We start from the raw sequence: 21,345 nt of genomic DNA on the forward strand, positions 1-21,345 counted from the left end.
GGTAGGCACAAGAAGCTGTGGAGATGCAGTACCAAGATTTAGAGAACATCTTGCCTACCCAGAGGAAGCACCCCTCTAACACAATTATATCAGTTCTTTTCTTTTGAGAACTTAACTGTGCATCTTTACAGCCTGCCACTTCCACTCCATTGTGTACAAATGCACTGTGCCCAAGGCTATCTGCAGCAGCACTGCACCAAAAGAAAAGACACAGCTTGATTTCAAAAGGTCACAAATTTTATCTGAAATCCACAGCAAAATGGTGCTTTGAGTGCTGTGTAGTAAAAAAGACTTTCTGCTTTAAGACTTCCTGCAATTAAAACCTTTTGTAAAATACAGTTTCTTCTAGTACATTAACTTCATGAGCAATAATAAATTAAAGCTATGTAACTCAATTTTTAGTTAGTGCACCTTGCTAATTACAAGGAGCTTTATCACAGCTATCAAGTTCAGAGTATGAAGACTAAAAAAGTTCTAAAAATCTTTGCAGTACATTTAATTTCAAATAAGATTGAGTTCGATTTTATACTTCAACAAATAGGAGTACATTCATAAATTTAGCTCAAATACAAGATTTCTTGACTTTCTTATTCAAAATAGCACTTTTCCCTCTGAGAATTTTCCAACTAATTAAAGAGCAGATATTTATTACTGCATGAACATCTTAAGTTACAAATAAGTAACAAAGCACACCAAACAGCACAATGCATCTTGTATTTTTATTGTTATAGACGAAGAGGAGTACATCTCATCACTGCTATCACAGCTATAAATTTGCAGTGTCACTCTGATCCCCTTGAGAGCCAGAGAACATCCACTCGTCAGTCATTCCGCCTTTTTATCATAACAAGTTGCATATCAAAACTCAGCTGTGTGCAACCACTTTTCTAAATGAAAACACAGCCAAAAAAAGAAAAACAACCCAAAAAACAAACAAACAAAAAAACCAAACCAGCATTTGCTAACAGGACTTTGCCACATTCTTTAAGGTACCAGCAGAATAAGCATGCACAACAGCAATACAAAACCACAGACGTGCTGCTGTCCCCAGAAAGTGAGCTGTGCTGAAAAACCTCGCAGGTTCAGTGCTGAAATTCTACCTCTGCCAAAAATCAGTTCAAGATGTGTGCATTGCTCATGTTCAAATCAAAGTGGGAGTAAAGCAACCTAAGGCTGGAATTTGAAAGCAGTTGTGTTATGCCTACTGCTATAGTTGTAAAATAAACCACTCTATTATGACACCCTCTATTGCTTCCCCTCAGCCAGTTTCCAGTGCTTTAGTGGAGTGTAATGCAGAGAAGCACTCTGTTGCTGTGTCACAATGCTTCTCTTTCATACAAACTGGGTCCTGATGACCTATAAAGGGTTTTTCTGGAATACTACAAAGGTCAACAAAATTCCTACTTAAAATGAAGGTGGAAGGATGCTTTTCCTTACTGAGAATCAGCAGCCTTTCAAGTTACTTTGCCAGAGTGTATTCTAATACTGCATATTACTGGCTGTGACTGCACACAAAATATTCTGGCAGTGGATCATAGTTCCCTGTGCCTGCAGTGGTGGAATAAAATAGGAGAGAAGAGGCTTGGATTATAGCTCACTGAGCAGCCCGACAGCAGAATATCAGCTGCTTATAGAGAAATGGGTGTTTTGATAAAGGTTGACAAAATAACTTTGAAAACCACTGTTGTTGATACTTCTCCCACACCCTTGCTTGCATAAAATTTCAAATTCATACATAGATGCTCTAGCTGATCTCCACATTTCCATTCACCACACTTTGGGGAAGATATTTGAAGTTTTATGAAAATCTGTTACTCTGTACAATAACTTTCCATTGGGGGAATCTTCTGTTTTTCCCCATCCCGCCCACCCCCCCCAAAAAAAGGAAAACATGGGGAAAGGATGTGCCACTGTTTTTCAAAGTGTAACAAGGTGCAATCTTGTCTACTACAAGTGTACTACAGTGTAGCAACACTGCCTGAACCATTGTGTCCTCTTATTTCCCACTGACTGCAGTGGGAATATTAATAGCATCAGTGCGTAACCCATCACTGTGGAGCGAAATTCCTCCCTGCGTAAGTCCACGCAAGAGCTATGGACCATTTTGCTAGAACCTAAATATTTAAAAAACAGAGTTTGCAGGAGGCTCCTGGCTGCGCGGGCGTTGTGCAGGCGTTCTGCCAAACCTGCTGGAGCGGCCAGTGAGAGTGGTTCAGCCCAGGCTGTGATTTGCTTAATGAAAGACACTTCTCCAGAAGATTTTGGCAGACGCAATCAGTTCTATTGCCAGGCAGCATTCATGTGATTATAAACGTTAGTGATCGCATTAGATACTTAATAAATCCCTCCAAAAAGATCACAGCTACTATGTGGCTCTGAAGAAACAAATGCTGGGTACAGATTACTGCTTGCCGTGCACTGCATTATTGATAAAATTGGGAACAAATACCTTCTGTGTGCTGCCAGGCAGGCAGTGACAACTACTAATTTCTATATAAAATCACGACTGCGTGTTTGCAAATTTACAGCAAAGCATCACTGCAAAGCAGCTTCATTTTCTTTTTAGGGACACACTTGTAACATAAAAGAATTTGACTCCACTTACTCTTTGATAGATCTCTGGCAATTTACATAAGCTGAGGGGTTGGCCTGAGAGTCTAAGGACAATTTTTGGCTTAAGATAGCAGGAAAGTGAGATGCTGTCCCTACACAAATCCCAGGAATGAGACACTAACACTGCTTCTTCTTTTGACATTTCAGCAGATGCAATATCACATATAGTACTGATAAAGCACATCAAAGGAAAAATTATCTAACTGGGCTGTACCTGTTTGGATAAAAATTGTTCTCTTGCGGTGCAGCACTCCGTATCTTCCTGTAATTTATTCAACAGTGTTTTAAAAATGAATACATAATACATGTCCATTGGCCTGATCCCAGCGCTCATTTCAGTGCATTGCAGGAAAGCAGTCACACAGCCCTCTCTTCTCTGCTTTCAGGAGGAGTGTTTCTGTCTGCAGGGAAAAAAAAGAAAGAAAGAAACTGAAAAAAGCACTTTAAAAAGGTATGAGTATAAAATTGATTGACCTAATTCCTCTACACAGCTGTAGTCAAGGTGCTTTGCTGAGTGAAAAATCATGGTTATTAGAGTTGGTTTCCATCCAGAAAAAGCAACACAAAATAAGCATATTCAGAATCAAGAGGCATGGAAAGTATTTTTGTAATCCAAATGTTTTCATTTCCATAGTTAACTTCTAGGGACAGAGCTGTCAATATTATTAAAACGTCCTTTCTAAATGCTGAGCAAAATTCCACTTTCAGCTGCACTGCTCTTAATTCCTTCCCAGTGATTGATGGCTTCCTGTTGATGAAGCCTTCAGAGCAGTATAATTTAATTGTGCCAGATAGCATGTGCTAAGGGGCAGGTTATGCTCTCTGTTACACTGCTTTTTCTCCACTGGGTTCAATCCAGCTGTCAGTCTAACCATGTTGTCTGAAACTCACCACTTTTTAGGGCAGATTTGGACTTGAGCTTGTGGCTCTTATTTTAACCTGAGGTAGTTCAGCGGCAGTTGCCTTATTACCAACTCCATTTGAAGCCTCTAGAACCCCATCAAAAGCTTAAAAACCATTCTCTGTACAAAACATTTCAAGTTATTTGTTCTTGGCTTTAGAGTGTCTTGGTAGAAAATCATTTCCAAGCTTTCGTTTCTCTGTACTCCAGGAAAAACAATAATTGCAGATTCTCAAAGATATTTAAATATCATGTATTATTACAGCTTAGACCTTTTGTTGGCCTTGGCCTCACTTTTTGAGAAACAAAGATTGTACTTCCCAAATACTACTGTAATTTCAGAAGTGGGATCTCCTGAAAGACTCAAAACAGCAACAGTGGGCTGCCCAGGGAGGTAGTGGAGTTTCTCCCCGTGAGTGTGCTCAAGAAATATATAGATGTGATACTTAGAACATAGTTTACAGGGCAGCATTGGTGGTATGTGGGTGGTTGGACTAGATAATCTTAGAGGTCTTTCCCAACCTTAATAATTTTATGATTCTATGATTCTAAGTGTAATCATGACCGAAGATAAATATTTTCCTGAGCATAAATTTGTAGTTTTCAACCTGTGGTCTATGGTCCCTTAAGTAGTTTGTAGACTAACTCTGAAGAGTTTCTTGGGGAAAAGAAAAATCCTTAAGCCTTTCCAAGCTTAAATTCAACATAAATGGATTTCCCAATTGTACCGGGGGAAAAAAGCAACCAAACAAATAAAAACACTAAACCTTGGAGATTTCTTGTTAATGATAGACCAGAAAGTTATGTGAAACACAAACTCCTTAGCTGGTGTTCCCCTTATATGATGCTTCCTGACAAATTAAAACCAGCAGAGGCCAAATTAATAAATGTACCCTGTTCTCATAGAAGTAGCTGGGCGCTTCTACCCAAGGATCTACTCTGCCAAGCCCAGACTCCCTGCCACCAGCCCAGTGCCTCTGTCCCCAGCCATTTCCACTCTGCTGCTCACTTCTTGCTCTCACAATGCGAGCTTTGCAGGCAGAGGCTGTTTGAGAGATGTGTTTTCCTTCCCTCGTTTTATTCTTTTCAACCTAAGCTTTTGACATCTACCTTTGCATTAAAGAGGACTTGCTGACATTCCTTGTCTGTTTTCACTTATCAGCTTAGTGCAATGGCAAGCATTATTATTGTACACTCAAGAAGCACTGCTTCTTGGTTATACAATGCAATCCTGGATGAGTGAATGCTCACATTGCTGGGAGCCCAGTAGAAATCACAGAATCATCTAAACATCAGGCAGGCTTGGTTTTCACTGCAATGCCAACAAGCTGTTACCACAAACTCTGCTGAGGCATTACTCATGACTACCTACGGAAGGAAGAGCAACTCCGGGACCACTCAAATATAAAGTAAAAGACTTTGAGAGAGAAGTGTCTCTTACCAAAATTAACTGTGGCCATGTTGGCAGTGGCCAGGAAGTCCCTGACTGATCAGTCCTCCGTGGAGTTTGCCCTTAAAATTCTTGTTCTAAAGACTCAAAGGGTTGTTCAATGAAGTTATTTGTGTGTAAAACATGAAAAAATAGAGTTGGGTCAGTATCAGCCAAGCACTAGCAGTTAAGTGCAGATATAAAGGCAGTACCTTTCTGAGAACAGAGGATCATCTGTAGAGGTTTGGCCACGGCCTTTCATTTTTGTAACTGCACCATTTAATAATTTGTATTTAAATGAAGTGTCTCTTCCAGAAAGGTCTTCAGTACCTCCTTCATACAGTCATGCATAGGTACAAAACATTTCAGATGCATCTAATCCAAACAGGTGATGCCCAGCTGCACACCAGCACCAGAGAAGTCCGGCCCAGCTGCAGGGATGGAGCTCTGATATTTGCATTCTGATGCCTAATGGTTGTTGAGTTTTAGGCTAGTGCATGGGAAACTTCTGCAATGTAACCCATGCTGCACACAGATCTCTGGCCTGATCAGTTTGCTATTGATAGCTCATGAAAGCTGAAGTGACTCTACCCTCATTGTCTGGGGCCCTACATGATTGCTCAAGGTCACAAGAAACCAAAGGCAAAGCAACCTAATTGCCCTTAAGTGTTACACCTTGAGACGCAATTGATTTAACTCTGCGATTGACTGCTGATAATGCCAGTTTGAGCAGAATGTGACTCTGAAGGACAGAGGAGCCCTTCCCACCCACCAATGAAGACAGCACCGGCCAAAAGCAGCCAAACAGGAGCCACAGATGAGGCTCAAGTCTCACTGCACTTAAAAAGCTGCCATGTTGCCAACATATATGGAACTGTTAGGAAAGCAGAGGTAGTGCAAAGCGTACGAAGGGGCTTTATCATAAAATCATATAATTATTTGAGTTAAACTTCATCTACTCCAACTCCCCTGCTATGAACACAGGCTACTACAGCTCCACCAGAGTGCTCTGTGTACCCTCCTGCTCCTTGCAAACTGCCCTGTCTGTCTGCTGTGAAAACTGCCCAAGCAAATACTCTTTCCCTTTCTTCTTGGAAAGTATCAAAACATGAACAAGGAATATACATGCCTGCCTTTCCCCTCTGCCAGCCCTGCTTGCTACCTTCTTGCTATTCCATTCATCTACTGCTCCTACCCATAGAGTGATGAATTAAAAAGCAATGTTATGAGACAGAGAATAAACCTTCTTCTCATCCTTTTCTCCTGCACACATCTTCTTTTCTTCTTTATTTTATGCATGAATTGTCTGGGGTAATTCTTTAGCCTGTTATGCAAGGAGTCAGGCTACTGAAGCTCTCCAACCGGGTGGAAAATAATCTGCACTTGGTACAATCCTATTTGCTGGAAGGAAAGTGAGTCAGCAGAGATGTCTGCTGTGTGCAGACAGGCAGACCTTGCCGCTTGGAGACAAAGGCTAAGGAAAAGTTTTTCTACAGAAGCACATACCCGTGTGTCTAGATTATACGCCATCTTCTTTAAATCCTGCAACGCCCTCTGCATGAACTCAAACGCATGGCAGTCAACGCAGGGACGGCCTGGAAAATGGAATAGAAAAAAAGACATCACTGTCACAGCATGAAATCCGGAATGTAGCAGTACATTGAGGGAACATTCAGAGACCTTGTAATGCCAGGAGAAAAAACCCATTTTACCAGGACCCACACCTGCATGGATGCAAAGTTAAGGCTGCCTATGGCCAGGGCTCTACCGATCTCTGTGCAAATGCTCACTTCTTGAGTGAGGACCAGCAAAGCATGAGAGTGGTTTGCTGCGTGACCTTTTCTGAACACAGCCCAAGTTTTGTTCTGCCTGATGCTGAATGCTTTCAGCCCCCATCCTCTCTCTTTGAAATGGAAATCCCCTGTTCCTCCCCACAGGTGGGTTAATTCTCCACAGATTGGCTGCAAAGAGCAGTTGCAGTGGATCAAGAATCAGACAGCCAGCTCTGCTTGTGCAAGAGCAAGATCTTACAAGAACAGCTTGGCAAGGGTCAGCACCAGATCTGTATTTGCTTCCTTCACCTGCTGCTCTGTTTTTTCTCTGCCAGTAATGCAAAGTGTCCCACTGGCTCTGCAGCTGGTGCCAATGTGCATGCATGCACAGAGGGGCGAGTCAGGGGGAAGGCAGAGAAAGGAAGAGGAAGGGATGTGCCAACAGCCTCCTGGCTCACTGCTGGGCTTGGGCATTTCTACTCTGCCAGGATTCATCCTGCACTGATCCTGTGCCCTTTAGTTACAAAGTAAATGGAGTACATGCTTTCAAAGGAAGAAATTGCAGACACTGGAGGAGATGTATGGGGAATGGAGAGAGGTGAAATTTTACATTGATCACAGAGCCCTGACTGTGTCTGTGGGGAAATGCTAAAATCTTTGTCCCCAGGCAGCCACTTGTGCTGCTCTGACAAAGCAAAGTGAGTGCAAAGCTGCTGCTGAGATGGCTACAGAGCTCCCTGCAGCCTGTTATCAGTATTTCAACAGTCAAACTGTTCTCACCTCTGAGCATGGAGGAAGAACCTGAATACTCAGTGTGTTGTTGGCAAACCTGCCATTCACTTGTGGCCATGGCCTACTCTTTTCCAGAAAGCAGCCTACCCTGGCCTATTTGTCTGCCCTGAAGTGAGTGTTGCCATATTGCATGTGGAAACAGGAGCTGCACTCAGTGATCCTTGTGGGTCTCTTCCAGAATACGATACAACACTGTGACATCCCAGGATGGCAATATCCAGCTGTTCAAACTGACCTGTCACTTTGACTTATAGGGCACAAAGAGGGCTCACTGAAGCAGCATCACTGCAGATGAGGAGACAGCTGTAACTGGGAGGAGAACAGCCAGGAAGGCAGCTGGCTGTGAATCTTCCACTCATGCAGCCCTGCAGAGCACACATCTGAGCAGAGCTTTGGAAGTTAAGGCATTGCTGAACTCATCATTGAACTTCTTGCACAGAACAACCTGAATGCAGTTCCCCAAATAAAACAGGGACAGCAAATCCCCACTGTCTGACAATTCTACAGCTACAGCCTGATTTTTATCAGCAGAAACACCCAAGCCCTGACTCTGGCTGAGCTTTTAAACTATCATAATAGCCAGCTTCTTGCAGAAGACAATATCAGATACTTTGGTAATATATAAGATTAAATAGGTGTGCTCTTCATGGGGTCTACTCTTGGAGTCTGAAAGGACTAAAATTAGCCTGTGGTACTTCCAGAGACAGGAATTAATTAAAATAATTACAATAATTAATAAATAACCCCCCAAGTTCACAGTGGTGGCCATGCGTGGTCCAGCATTACTTCAAGCAGGCAACTGATGTAAAAACTCTCAATGAGAGTAATAGTGGGATGGGCTTGGATGGAATGGGATGGGATGGGGTGGGGTATAACCTACTGTAAAGAACCTGCTTTAGCAGGATTGTTGGCCTAGATGATCTCCAGAGGTTCCTTCCAACCCCTACAACTCTGATTCTGTGATCAAACCTCTGGATTAGACCTAGCAGTGTTATTTTAGGCTACCAAGAGATGTGAAAATAGACATCCCGAGTCCTGGACCTTTTTCTCACATTAATTTGACACATTGCTTCTTGAATCCATGGGAACTTTCAGCATCTGCAACATACTGTGGCAATGAGTTCCACAGCTCAGCAGCTCACTCTGTGAGCAAACTGTCAATCTTGCAGGCTCTGAAGTTAACTTCTACTTGTGTCACTTTATGCCTCCAATTTTTGCCGTGGAAGAGACATTTATTACATAATCACTATCTTTGCCCCACTTCTGACTTTGCCGATCTCCATCACTCCCTGCCTCAGTGTCACCCTTCCAGACTGAACAGCTGACCTGCAAGCTGCTCTACCAAGCTGGGCTCATCCTCTCTTTATGCTCACTACATTTTCACTAAGATGCTTGTGAACATTTCCTCAAACTAACTCTGTCTGGTTTCAAAGGGGGGTTAAGCAAATCTAAATACATTCTGCTTTCTGTCCTCAGCTGTGTGTTCCCACACTTTCCCTTGCTCACAGCAGCAGAGACCATGCAGTTGCTTGGTCAGCTGAATTGCTGATTACTTTTTTTTCAGACCAGCTCCTGAATGCACAAGTCCTGGGGCCAGAACGAGGACAAGGGAGAAAGTTCTGGTGAGAAGGGCAGAAGCAGCACAGGCTTACATCAGCTTAAAGGAATTGTGGAACCAAACCTTAAGTGCCATCATAGCAAAATACAGCAGAGTGCTATTAATTCCTTGCTGACAGCTGGGAACAGGCTATCATTCATAGGAAGACTTAACAGGTTTGTGGATTAACATAATGAGAATTATCAAGAGTCAGCTATAATTCTTTAAATGGATCCTGTCAGCATGAAGACTTGTCTGCCTTTGTGTGTTTGGGGAGAACTGGGGGAGGAGAGCTTAAAATATGCTTCTTGGCTTCTTCTTTTTTGTGAAAAACTGGAGCTGAAAGTACTGTGGAAGTATAATTTACTTTCCCCTGCACACACATGGCATTTACTCTTTGTATTTCTTGCACCTTGGCTAATGCAACCAGACCTTCTTTCTTCAGTTCCACATTTCAGCCTTCACAGTGGGCAATCTGGACTGGAAATGCAATGGTAGCTTGGGGAAATTGCCTAATTATTTTTTAGTGGATTGCTCTGAACTTTAAAGAAAATACTCTTGAAAGCATTAGCAACAGCACTTCATACTTGAACAGCCTTTGTAAATGCAAAGTAGTGTGTATAAAGTATAAGGACTTAATTAATCACTCCTAATCAACATTATTCAGAAAGAGCTGGGCCTGGCTCTCTTGACTGGCAGAGAAAAAGCGAAGCGGAGTGTAGGCGATGGCACCCCAGGCCAGAGATCAGTGTCACACAGTAGCACAAGATCTCACAGCACTGAGAAGATAACATGGACTTAAGTATATCCCCAAAATGGGTCAGTGCCTAGGAGGATAGAGACTTCAATGAGAAATAGCCTATGGAGCTGACATCAAGCAGGAAAGATTCAGGAGTGCCTGTACTAGATCACATCAAAGCTCTGTCTGGCCCAGTGTCCTGAACTCCAGGCACTGTGTCTCATTTTAAGTGTCTAGGAGCATTTCCAAGCTTTGAGAACAGCTGGCACTCATGGGCAAAGGAGGGTACCTGGAGCACAGAGCAACTGTGCAGCATTTTCTCAGCTACTGGCTGATGAGGAGCATTGCAAGGTCCTTGTTGCTTTAAAACACTGTTCCTGCAGCAGCAAGGAAATTTATAATTCATGATGAGTCAGGAGCCTTCCTCCTGGCCTGGACTCAGACATAAACAACATTTGTGCATTCACAGCAGTGCTGCCAGCCTCTGTGATTCAGGACAGAGCAGTATGTCTCTGCAGAAACACTGAGTGCCCTCCATTCCTCATTCTCACATGCAAGAGCAAAACAAGACAAGGAATCTTTCTCAAGCGCTCCTCAGGGGACTTAGAAGCCTGGTCACAGGATATCAGAAAGATTAGACCTTATTTGGAGACAGTGGCCAAGTGTTTGTTCTGCAGATAAAATGGGAGTTTCTGCTACACAAGAGGAACAAGGAATCATCGCATACTTTTCCTTCAAGATGTCTTGAGTTACCTCTGCTATCATAGACACACAAAAGTCACATAGAATTTATTTTCTAAGCCTGGTATTCTCCTTGAGAAGACAGTACAGACCACTCACCACAAAATTAAAGTTAATGAATGCATGCCTGGAAAACAGACACAAGATAGAGGTGAGGCCTCTTTTAGAACAGACCAACACTTATCACTAATAAAAAAAATCCAAGAGAATGAATAAAGAAGAGAATTCAGCACTCAAATCCTGTGGAGGAAGTCATGGGTGTATTTAAAAATTAAAAATGCAATTTAGGAAAATAAGATGCAGGGACTAATTCAGATCTCATTCTAAATATTTGAGTAGTAAAGTAAAAAGACAGCTGTGATACAAAGTGAGACTAAGAACTAAAGACTGGTTTGTATGCAATTAATTTCCCCATTTTTAACAATAAAAGATCTCAAAGAGGGTATTTAAGCTTTCAGTGAGCAGCTACTTCAAACTACTTGACCATAACACTCTGAGAACACTGACTCCATACCCTAGTGTCTTCCAACTAGTGCCTCATTTTACAGCTGAGGAAGTTAAACAAGAGACTCGCTCAAAATGATAGAAGAAATTAATACAGAGCTGTGATCCAAAGCCAAGAGCTCCCAGCTCCAAGGTGTGCCTGAGCCAGTCAGCAAGGTACCCCCGGAGCCATCTGTGTGGCTGCAGGGGCAAGAGGAGGGCACAAAGCAGGACGCGTGCAGCGGGGCATGAGCGCAGCACGGCAGTACGTACTTTCGGCAGGAATGACACTCCCCGAGTCCTGGCTGGCCCCCACAAGCCTCACGCTTAGCAGGCCCAGCACCGAGATGAACGGGATCACCACGCGCATCGCACTCCAGGCAGACGGCAACGCCATCGCTCGCGTCAGTAATTCAAGCTCTCTTCCCAGCCTGGAATGAGGAGAAAGAGTGAAAATCAGCAGTTTGCTCCCCACAAAGAAGGAGATGAAGTGCGATATGCAAAGTACACGCAAAGCCACATGCATGCATCGCTACGGTGACGTCTGTGGGCTGCAATACTCCCAAAGGACCAGTTTGCCCAGTACCTGAGCTTTCTCTTCACCCGTGGAGCAGCTGAAACAAGCAGGCGAGACTCCAGCATTCACTCTGAGCATGCGTCCCCCTGCATCCCCCCTTCCCCGATTAGGGTCATTGCCATGGAGATTTGCTATAGCAACACAGAAAAATTGGAGCTGCCAAGTGGAGGAGAAGATTTAAAGGGACCACAATGCTGTGGATGGTCACTGCTGTTCTCTTCTGCCTCCACCCCTTCCAAGGCCACCTCCTCTCCTCAGTGGACACCAGATGCTGCCGTCCACATCAGAGAGTCTTGGGCAATGTTTGGGTTGGCTGCTTTTATTCTTGAAGGGACGGTGCTGAACCATGCAGCTCCCATCCTTTGCTTTAACTGTAAGTCGCTTAAAGTGAGATTTTGTTCCCAGAGATTACAAATAAGAAGGAAACTCAGAAGTTTGCTTGGTAGAAAAAAGATGCAGTGACTGCTGGTGGTGTCTCAAGTTGCCTTGTGTAGAAGGTCCAAATGTTGTTTGTTGTTCTCAGTCACTGAGGTCTTCATAAGGTGATTCAAGGCATGTGTGTCCATCAAAATGTCTCCACTGACATTGTAAGAAGACAAGACTGCCAGTCCAAGCTCTGGAATTGGGTGCCTGAGGTGAGACTGTGTGAAATGGCCCAGTTTAACACCGTCTGTCTTTTCACAGGCTTCAGATGCCTGCTAAATGAGCAGCTCCACAAGAACCAGGATGTAATGGAACAATATTGTACAGTTTGACTGTAGGCTCATCTAGGGCTGGTCACATAGTCTAGCCTTGATCTGCAGTTTTAAATAACACCAAATGGAAATTCTGGCACAAAATCTAAACGTTACACTTCCATTTACTGTGGCATATGTGTTTTTAGCACATACATTCATTTTGGTCCTGTGGGCCATATCACACTCTTCATACATGAGCTTAAAGAGGAGGACAGAAAGCAATTACCTACATGTGCAATGGTCTTTGTTATGTGGGTAGCATTGTTTATCCTATTATTTTTTTCAAGGTACCAATGTAGTCTTTTCTATAGTTGTAAAGATTATATACAATAATTTCCATAGATGCTTGGTCTTTTCAGTAGGTAGGTGAGACAAGCAGCACAACCCACAATAAGATAAGGAAACAAATGTGACATCTTGGGGAAGGAAAGAAACCTCAGAATTATTAAACAGACATTTTTCCCATCTTAAGTGTGGAAAATATAAAAGGGGATCAGAACAGAGAACTTGGGAACATTTTGAACAAAGGGAATCTGAATGTCCTGAAATATGCCATTCCCAGGATGCCAAGACTCCAAGGATACCTACACATAGTTTGGCAATATCCTGTAATTACGGTCTAAATACCACAACTTAGTTTTGCTTAGTTGTGTATACTTGCAATAAAGCTTCTTTGTTAGTGGATGAGACTTAGTCTTGTTTTCTGACTGCTCAGCCACCCACTATCCAGGCTTAACACTGTGATAGCACCACAGAAGGAGTACTTGCTGAATTGGACTACTGCCATCCAAACACTACAACAACGCTGAACTTGCTCCCACTCGTAGCAGTGGGGGAATCTGCAGTAGGGCCCTCTCTATCCACAATCTAATGGGGTGGAAGGTGCTACTTTTGTATTAAAACACACTACTCAGCTTAAAATAATGTCCTTTTTTTCATTGCTTGGTACCAACATAAAATAATCAGACCTTGCACTTGCAGAATCCATCCAGTTTTTGCCTCAAATGCCATGATCTTTAAGAAGCATGAAAAACATTCCCAACACCTCTTGTTAGCACAGGTGTGTGGTCCAAGATGCATTTCTCAATTCACAGAGCAAAGAGCCAGTGTCTGTGATAACTTCCAGAAATCTGTGTTTTTCTATCACCTCCAGCAAGGTTGAAGAAGAGAGAAGTAATTGAATGACTTCCTTTGCTATTACTTTCACTAATGCATACCTCTATGACTAAATGATATCAGTATTGCTTTGAAGGAAGAGAAAATTCCAGCAGAATCACAGGAGTCAATTTGCTGTCTGAGGAAGGTCATAGTGAATGCTAGAGGGCTACTAGAAATATTTATTCTTCGTTTCCTCTTTTTATCTAATCTATAACTAATTATCACATGCTAACAAAAGAAGGGTTTCCTGCACAATAATTAGAAATATCCGGACATTTATTGGAAAGACTATTAGTGAGGACAGACATCTGGTAGCTCCCTAAAAAGTCATTTACTGACTTCTAAGCATTACTGAAAATTACAACTTTGCAATGAAAGAAGAGAATGTATACACCAGTTAAAATCACTAACCAGAAAGGCCTGAGTTAAACATGTTTGCACAAAAGGAAGATGCAGGCAAGTGCTCGAATGGTAGAACTCCAATATCATGGTTATGGTACACAAGGCAAAATTAGGGAAGTTAATCACAGCCTAATACGCAATGCTAAGTCATTGTCTGTTAATATGGTCATGAGTCCTTTGCTGAACTCAGAAGAAAGCACAGAGACAGAAGAATCTGGGTCTGGTTACTATTACTTGAATAATAGAGTGGCGAGAGAACACAGGCATAACACCAGAATGGTCAAGAAAAAAATGTGATGCAAATAGTGAGAAGCACAAAGGCCTTGTGGATAGGGAAAAGCCAAACTTAATCAACTTCAGGCAGGTTTCTGCTGTGAGGTCACACATCACTGTGAGAAGAAAAGCAACAAAACTGCTACAGGGCCCACATGTCACATGGGGTCTGGAAAGACTCAGACCAAAGGTTATTTGGCATTTTGTTAGTCACCTGGGTATTCAGTAAGCAAAGTGATTATTATTATGTAACACCAGCCTAGAAGGTTATAAGAAACACCAGGAGAGAAGACTAGAATTGCAAATCATACAGACAAGTTGAAAAAAAAGTCCAAAAACAGAATAAAATTTGATAAGGATGAGGACAAGGTGCTACACTTCATCAGGAATAATCAGGAGCTCCCATTTAGAATGGGGAACAGCAGGTGAAGTGGCACTTCTATGGAGGAGTTAGGGAATCATGAGCTGAAATCAGTCTGCAACATTCTGTCATTGCCAAAAAAAAAAGGCAGTTATATCAGGATGTACAAAAAAGAGTGCAAGAGCTTATATCCTTTCCATCACAAGGTCTCAACAGTTGTACTACATCTGGTTTGGTCACTGCAATACAAGAATGGTAGGAACTAGCAGAAATGACTGAGGTTTAGGAATTGTGCTCTCCCAAAACAGCTAGAAGAACTGAGGTTGTGTGGTCTGAAGGAGAGAAGGGGACATGAAATTCAAGAATACAGAACGCTGTTGTAGAGAAACCATAATTCTGGGTGTCTCTGAAGGATTGGACAAGAAGTAAGAGATTAAACTTTATCCAGGAGGCACCACCAACAGCCCTTCTTTATGGTAAGAACAGCACTGGAATGGATTGTCTGTGAAAACAGGAGGGCATCTAAGATTGTAGGTAGAAACTTTACATCTTTTAGGAATAGCATGGGGATGGTTGGCCCTGCAATAAGACAAGAGGTAGACTGGGAGATTTCTTATGGACATAGTTCCTTTCCTGCTTGTTGTGATTCTATATATGTTTATGAGAATCATTTTGCTTCCCAAGTACTTACTTCTCAGCTGTCTGTGTAGCAACTCCTCCAGCATAAACACAAACACTCCTGGGAGAAAAGATGCTGCCTTTATGCAACATCTGAAATTCTCCTTCCTCAGTTAGAAGGGCAAAGGCAATGCTTTTCTGGTCTACACAAGTAAAGTGTCAAAAGAGCATTCCCATTTTTGGATGGGTCACTGATAAAAGAATTTAGAGACATTTGACTGGCAGCTGCCAGGGTGCACAGGGTCCTAGCAATCCTTTAAAGTACTATTTTACAGTTTTGCAGATGAGTTGGGGGCTGACAGGCTGGTACGCTGTAGATGCTTCAACACATAAACAGAATATACTGTATTGTTTTCTTCTGACAGATACCTCAAGCCCTGAACTGAAAATCAGAGCACCTTCTGCATGTTGCATTTTATGCCATGAAACAATGATTCACCTTGGCTTGATGGCTCAGATAGTTTGATAGCTTTAAACACTAAGTCAGAGTTCTGGCAGGGAAAAAAAAAAGTCTCCCTCGTGTCAAATGATTATTTTGCTCTGGTCAGCATGGCTTGACAAGTTCAAGCCCTTCAAGAAATAATCAACTCAAAAGGGATCTCTTGTACCACGCTGTAAAATGTGGAGAAAGATCCAAGCTTGATCAGTTTGCCAAAAATCCCCTGAAGCCAAGAGTGACAAGCATCTTGAGGCAATCCCTAAAGCCCAGAATGCTACGCAGGGGGGAGCAGCAGTCAAGTTATTGTGGAATGAAGGTCAGTTCATGATTTTGCTTCCAAGAAGAAGTAAGAACCACTGGCAAAATGTCTGAGTTCTCCTGATTTACATTTGAAGGTTTGTATAGGACTGCTGCAAATCTAGCAACTGTTCACTGTGCTGGACAGTGTGTAAGTTTACAGCACAGGCAAGAGTTACGTATTGTATGTCCACTCACAGCCTGAGCACCATGGATGGTAAAATCCATTTATTTGCCCTGCTACTGCTACTATTATCCCTGTCTGGGAAGATAAGTTTTTATCTTTATTTTTACTTGCTTGAGAACTGTGCGTGAAAATCCCTTCTGAATTCACGTGTTCAGAGGGCAGTTGATGCTCAGGGAGTACCTGCAGGCACTTTTTTAAGTGATGAGGGTTGGGGCAGATAATTCTGTGGCTACTAAAACCAGTGTGACAGAAGGCACAGGCAGTTGTCCTCTGAGCCACCTGCATGTGCAGACAGAAAGGGAAGGTGAGAAGGGTTTCATTTTGTTAGAAAAGCTACTGATGTCTAGGACACGGCTCAACCCTCTGTGGGTAAAATACAATTTGATTTTACATTGTACATAAACCATACCTCAAATGTGCAATACATTGGCTGTCAAATGGCATTTAAATATTGCTCAGCTCCCTCTTCAACACAAGACTGAACTGTACATTAGTTATATTCAGTGTTGATGGCTGAAACCAAGTACTTTTCACAAACTGGATGCTTTATTACACTGTAGCTGTAGTCTGGGAAGAATTCAAGAGGCATGTGTATCAAACTTACCACATGGATGATTTGATTTGATGATTTGTCTCTAGATGGGGAAGAGAAATAACTCACACTGCCCAAAGATTTGAAAGTCGATTTATAGCACTAAAGATTACTTCCAATGAACTATAAGCATTCACAAATGCTATTAACTTTGATTCTGGTCTCAAAGTTTGTGCCTGTCTCTGGCCCCTACATTAACCTGACAAGTTTCAGAGTAATACCATTAATTAGATCTTTCTCAGATGGTCATCTTTTTAGGTTGTGTGTGACAGCTCAACAGATAAAACCTTATTAAACCTCATATAACTGGAAACTTTAAAGTTAGTTGGGATTTATGCACAGGAAAGTGTCAAGTTTCACCAGCTTCTGTGAAGAAGCCACAGAAAAAAAGAAGACAAATTTTATCAATATTGTTTGATAAATGACAGTTGTTTAGCTCAAGAGTTAGTCCAGATGTGACATGTAAATGTACTTTGTGATATCACATCCACCCAGTAATTCGGACTAGACACAATTTTGTTATACAAACAAGCTCCTGCACTTTCTGCTCGTTTCTTAGAAGAGCCACGTAGAATATCTAATAATCACAGCAAATTAGCATGCATGAAAATTTCTTTGCACTTAAAGCAAAAACAAAAGCTGTGATTTGTCTTTTCTTTCTGCAACAATCAACACAAGACCTGAACTGTTTTAATGAAACAACTGACACTTTACAGAGGAAAAATGCAGCCCTGCAACTCTTTTTTTTTTTTTTTTTTTTTAACGTTTTAAGCCACTTCCTAATATTTGGGAACTTGAAGCCCTTGAAAACACTGTTTTCCCAACTCCCCATAACACTACAAAGTTATAGTTGGAATGGAAATTGGAGTAAGGTTACAGAATATTTACATGGAGATTAAACTGCAAACCTATGCTTAAAGACAAATACTTTGTTTGAAACTAGAGCAACGGTTCAGCATATTTTACATTATGAATTGTATAAGTTAGCAACACCTGAAGGAATGATGGGCACCATCCAGTGCTGTAAATAATGTTTGTTCCAAACAGCTTTCAGTGCAGTCCCAAAACAACAGACAACCACATAATGCAGTATAGGTGAAGAGACAGGGCAAGGTGAACAGTGAGAAGCGCATGCATGCTCTGATGGCCCTGTCAAATGCAGATAAAATAACAGTTTGGATTTAATGGGGATCTTCGGATTTTGAGTAAAAAAAATTCTTGTAGGATACACAGTAGTGATATTAAGTATGACAAGAAGAGAAGGGTAGCCTGTTGGTACTAATTCTTTCTAGCCCTCAAACTTTCGTTTCTCAAAGCAAGGCCATAGGGCAGAGAAAGAAAGCAAGGCAGGACCAGGTTTATGTGTATGAAGGAGACCTTATTGTCTGACTAACCACATAGATCCTTCTTGGCAGTAAGCAAATAGTCTGCAGTACCATTTCCATCCTTATAAAAAGGAAACATTACTCCTGCTTTGGAGCAGTCTCTGCAACACACGGGGCTGCAGAAGCACAGCCACTGACCTACTTAAGGGAGAAGGTTTGTGATATGAATTTAGAAAGCAGAGTTCATTTCTACACATAAGGACAACTGCACTAGATCATACCACAGATCATCCTATGGCTAGTATCTTACCCTTGGCACTATCTATTTTGGGGAAAAGTATAAAACAATGTCTTCCTAAAATGCTATTAAATGGCAACAATTCGTGGTTCAGGGACCTTTGAGTACCAAAAGTTGGTATTTTTATATTTAACAGTCCGCAATAGAGTTTTCAGGCTTGAGTCTGAACATCTGCTTCTTCAGCTCGTACACATATTTAAAATCAGTAACATCCTGTAGCGAAGACTTCCACAACTTAAACATGCAGGAGGTTACCAGAGTCATTCTTCTATTTGCTCTGATTCTGCCACCAGCTGGTTTCAATTCACTGCACTATTCTTCTTGTTTTGGAAGGGGCAGCAAGCAGTCATTCTCAGGACACTCATAATTTTGTAAACTGCTGTCATGTCCTTCTTCAACCATCTCTTATCCACAGTGAAGATTTCTGATTTGTTCTTTGCACATTACTGTCTATAATCTTAGTCACCTTTGTCAGCAGTTTGGCTGGTTCTGCTGTATTCTTTTGCTCTATGAAAATAGTCTCGACTCTTGCCATTGTGTCATATTAAACCTGAGAATATATACTCAAATTATTCAAAAGTTTCTGTTCACTTGCCCAGAACAGACATTCTGGTTGCTGAGTGTAATTTCCAGACCTCCTTGCCAATCCTTTTTTATAAGTGTGTGCCATGTAAGTTGTTTACTCTTCTCCTGCTATTAGGATGGTTTTGAACAAGTAGCAACAGAGGGCAGTTGTTCAAAATTAAATTAAAATAGATAAAGTGGGTTGTGAAGAAGCATACAGCAATTACCATGAGGAAATTCCTTGTTCTGATGCATCTTTTGCAGGCTGAAAGAAATCTCTAATTTTTCATACTCCGAGTAAAAGAATGAGAAAATTATTCCCTTTCCCCCACCTACAAAGGGGGAGTGAGATATCAGTGTTGCTCAGTACCACATTCACTCATTCCACAGTAGGTGGGAATGCCACACATTGCTCCTGCAGGGCTGTTGGCTGGATCTAAAGGGATGGCAAACCTGAGGAGTATCAGCCCCACCACCCACACCTGCAGCAACTTACACACAATCATAGGGATAGGATGCCAGGGGTTCACCAAGAAACTCCTGGGCTTAGAGAGCAAGTAATGCCAGACTCGAAGGGGGAACAAAGGTTTCACTGGAAGGAAGAGCCAAGGCATGTCCAGAGCAAGCAGAGGAACAAAGCCAAGCTAGAATAAGATGAAGAAGACCTGACTGCAGCAAAAAACAAGAAACTCTGAAAAGCTATTCTACTCTAACCAGAATCAGCTGAAGCCCTCCAAAGGCAGCCTTACTCCTGGCAGAGCACTATTTGTATCTCCCCTCTTATCTACATGCAGTAAAGTCCCACTAGTTTAGTTAGAGATGTAAGGCCACAGGCAGGAGGGTAAGAAATTAAATACTTTAATTAAAGACGATGAACACTCTTACACAGGATGTCAGAAATTCAGCACTAACATATAAGCTGTTCTGCTCTAAGCACAACACACATATACCTCCTTGTAATGCATGCCTCTTCACAGCCAACAGGATGTCTGAACATGGTCACAATGTAAACAATAAAGAGAAAGGACTTCTATCGCTTTTAATATACTGGCAAAGCCCAGAGAGACCACAACTACTTGTCTCAATATAACTGGGTAAATTGTCACAGAGGTATGCTCTAACATGTTAGAGACCAAAACCAGCTGCAAGGGTCTCTAGAGCATTGTTGGCTCTATTTATTTTGTGGGTTACACTTGGCCAACTCCAATTTAAAAATCAAAGCAAAATGTTTCCCCACTCTTAACACCAAGTAGCAGATTTACTGAACTGAGCCCTTACTGGCAATGCAGTGATGTGAAAAGAGAGGACTATTTAAAAACCATCAAACAGAACAGACACATAAGACACAACCCCCCCTTCCCCAGTTTCCTCAGTACAGTGGGACGTACGTTCTTGCAACATTAACTCCAAAAGGCTGTTTCATACAGCTGCATTTTAAAAACCACTGAACAGGTGATACAGCTGGCCTCCTGGATTCAGTTCAGCAGATTTGCAGTTACACAGTCACACAGATTTCTCTTTTCCACTTGAAGAAGCAGTGTTTCTGTCTGTAAGAGGAAGGGACAAAAGCAACACCGAAAATGAAATGTCAGCTCTGTAAAACCAATTAGCTCCAAAGAAAAGTCAATTTTACTTCTGCTCTGAAATTTGGAATCAGTTGTATGAGATGAGTCTTAGCATAACAATCAGAGATATTGCTTTCTGTCTGCAAAGTAATTTAACTTCTGCATGATTAATTGGCAAACAAACATGGCAGCACTTCTCATGATATGAAGAAATTCAGCCTGGCATCTGTTCATTTTTTTCACATTAGCACGTTTAATATGGGTATGTGTGCTGCTATTTTGTTTTTAATTTGTCTTCCTTACAGTCTTACTTCAATTGTGCACACTGGAGCATGAGCTATGAAGATAATGAGAGGCTTAAGGAAAACTCAAAAACCTACCAGGATTTCTCTTTCATTTAAAAATAGGCTCAAAAAATTAGAGTACTGCAGTCTGGTCTAACTACTGAAAGTTACACAGGGAAAACAAGGTATAATATACCCATTTTAACTTTTGTTTCGCTACTGTTATAGTTAACATGCTGTTAGCCTAAAAAAGACAATAGGTGCTGAGTTGGCATATGGAAATATAGTTAAAACATGTGGTGGGATTGCAGGCTTCTTTAAAAAAGGGAGTCCCAGGCTTGAAAGAAGTCCCTTCACCTGAATCAGGACTGCTGCCTGCAGAATTTTCTGGAGCAACAAGGTTGGGCTGGGAACTTCCCTGAGGAGGATATGATCTGAAATGCCCCCACCTGTGCAAGAAAGAGCTGAGAACTGGGGAAGGGACAGCACAGCTGCATAAAGATTTGTGAATCCTTCCTCTCTAACGCACAAGTTTTGCTCT

The 21,345-nt window shown here is 41.9% G+C and overlaps 2 protein-coding genes across 8 annotated transcripts in view; both read right to left on the reverse strand.

Annotated features, from left to right (window-relative positions):
- The window catches only part of LOC104910854 (NELL2-interacting cell ontogeny regulator 1), a 35,743-nt gene extending 15,260 nt beyond the window's left edge, over window positions 1–20,483 (reverse strand). For 3 of the 5 annotated variants that reach the window (XR_014883243.1, XR_014883242.1, XR_014883241.1), the window contains exons 1-3: window positions 11,341–11,475; window positions 6,450–6,538; window positions 2,828–3,014 (exon numbers count right to left, since the gene is read on the reverse strand). Coding sequence is in view for 2 of the 5 variants with exons in the window: in XM_010710448.4 (XP_010708750.1) it covers window positions 2,949–3,014; window positions 6,450–6,538; window positions 11,341–11,498; window positions 11,654–11,709 (369 nt within the window). In the remaining 3 variants the exon portion in view is untranslated. Of the gene's footprint in view, window positions 1–705; window positions 3,015–6,449; window positions 6,539–11,340; window positions 11,499–11,653; window positions 11,979–20,343 lie in introns of those variants that run through there. The other 2 variants (XM_019614982.3, XM_010710448.4) reach the window with 2 other exon arrangements.
- NICOL1 (NELL2 interacting cell ontogeny regulator 1) overlaps window positions 19,798–21,345 on the reverse strand; it is a 35,506-nt gene continuing 33,958 nt past the window's right edge. For all 3 annotated transcript variants that reach the window (XM_085223612.1, XM_031553197.2, XM_031553196.2), the window contains one exon: window positions 19,798–20,502. In XM_085223612.1, coding sequence (XP_085079738.1) covers window positions 20,431–20,502 — 72 coding nt within the window. In that variant the 3' untranslated portion in view covers window positions 19,798–20,430. The remainder of the gene's footprint in view (window positions 20,503–21,345) is intronic.

This window comes from Meleagris gallopavo, chromosome 4 (assembly GCF_905368555.1).
Source record: "Meleagris gallopavo chromosome 4, MGAL_WU_HG_1.1, whole genome shotgun sequence".
Taxonomy (NCBI): Eukaryota; Metazoa; Chordata; class Aves; order Galliformes; family Phasianidae; genus Meleagris; species Meleagris gallopavo.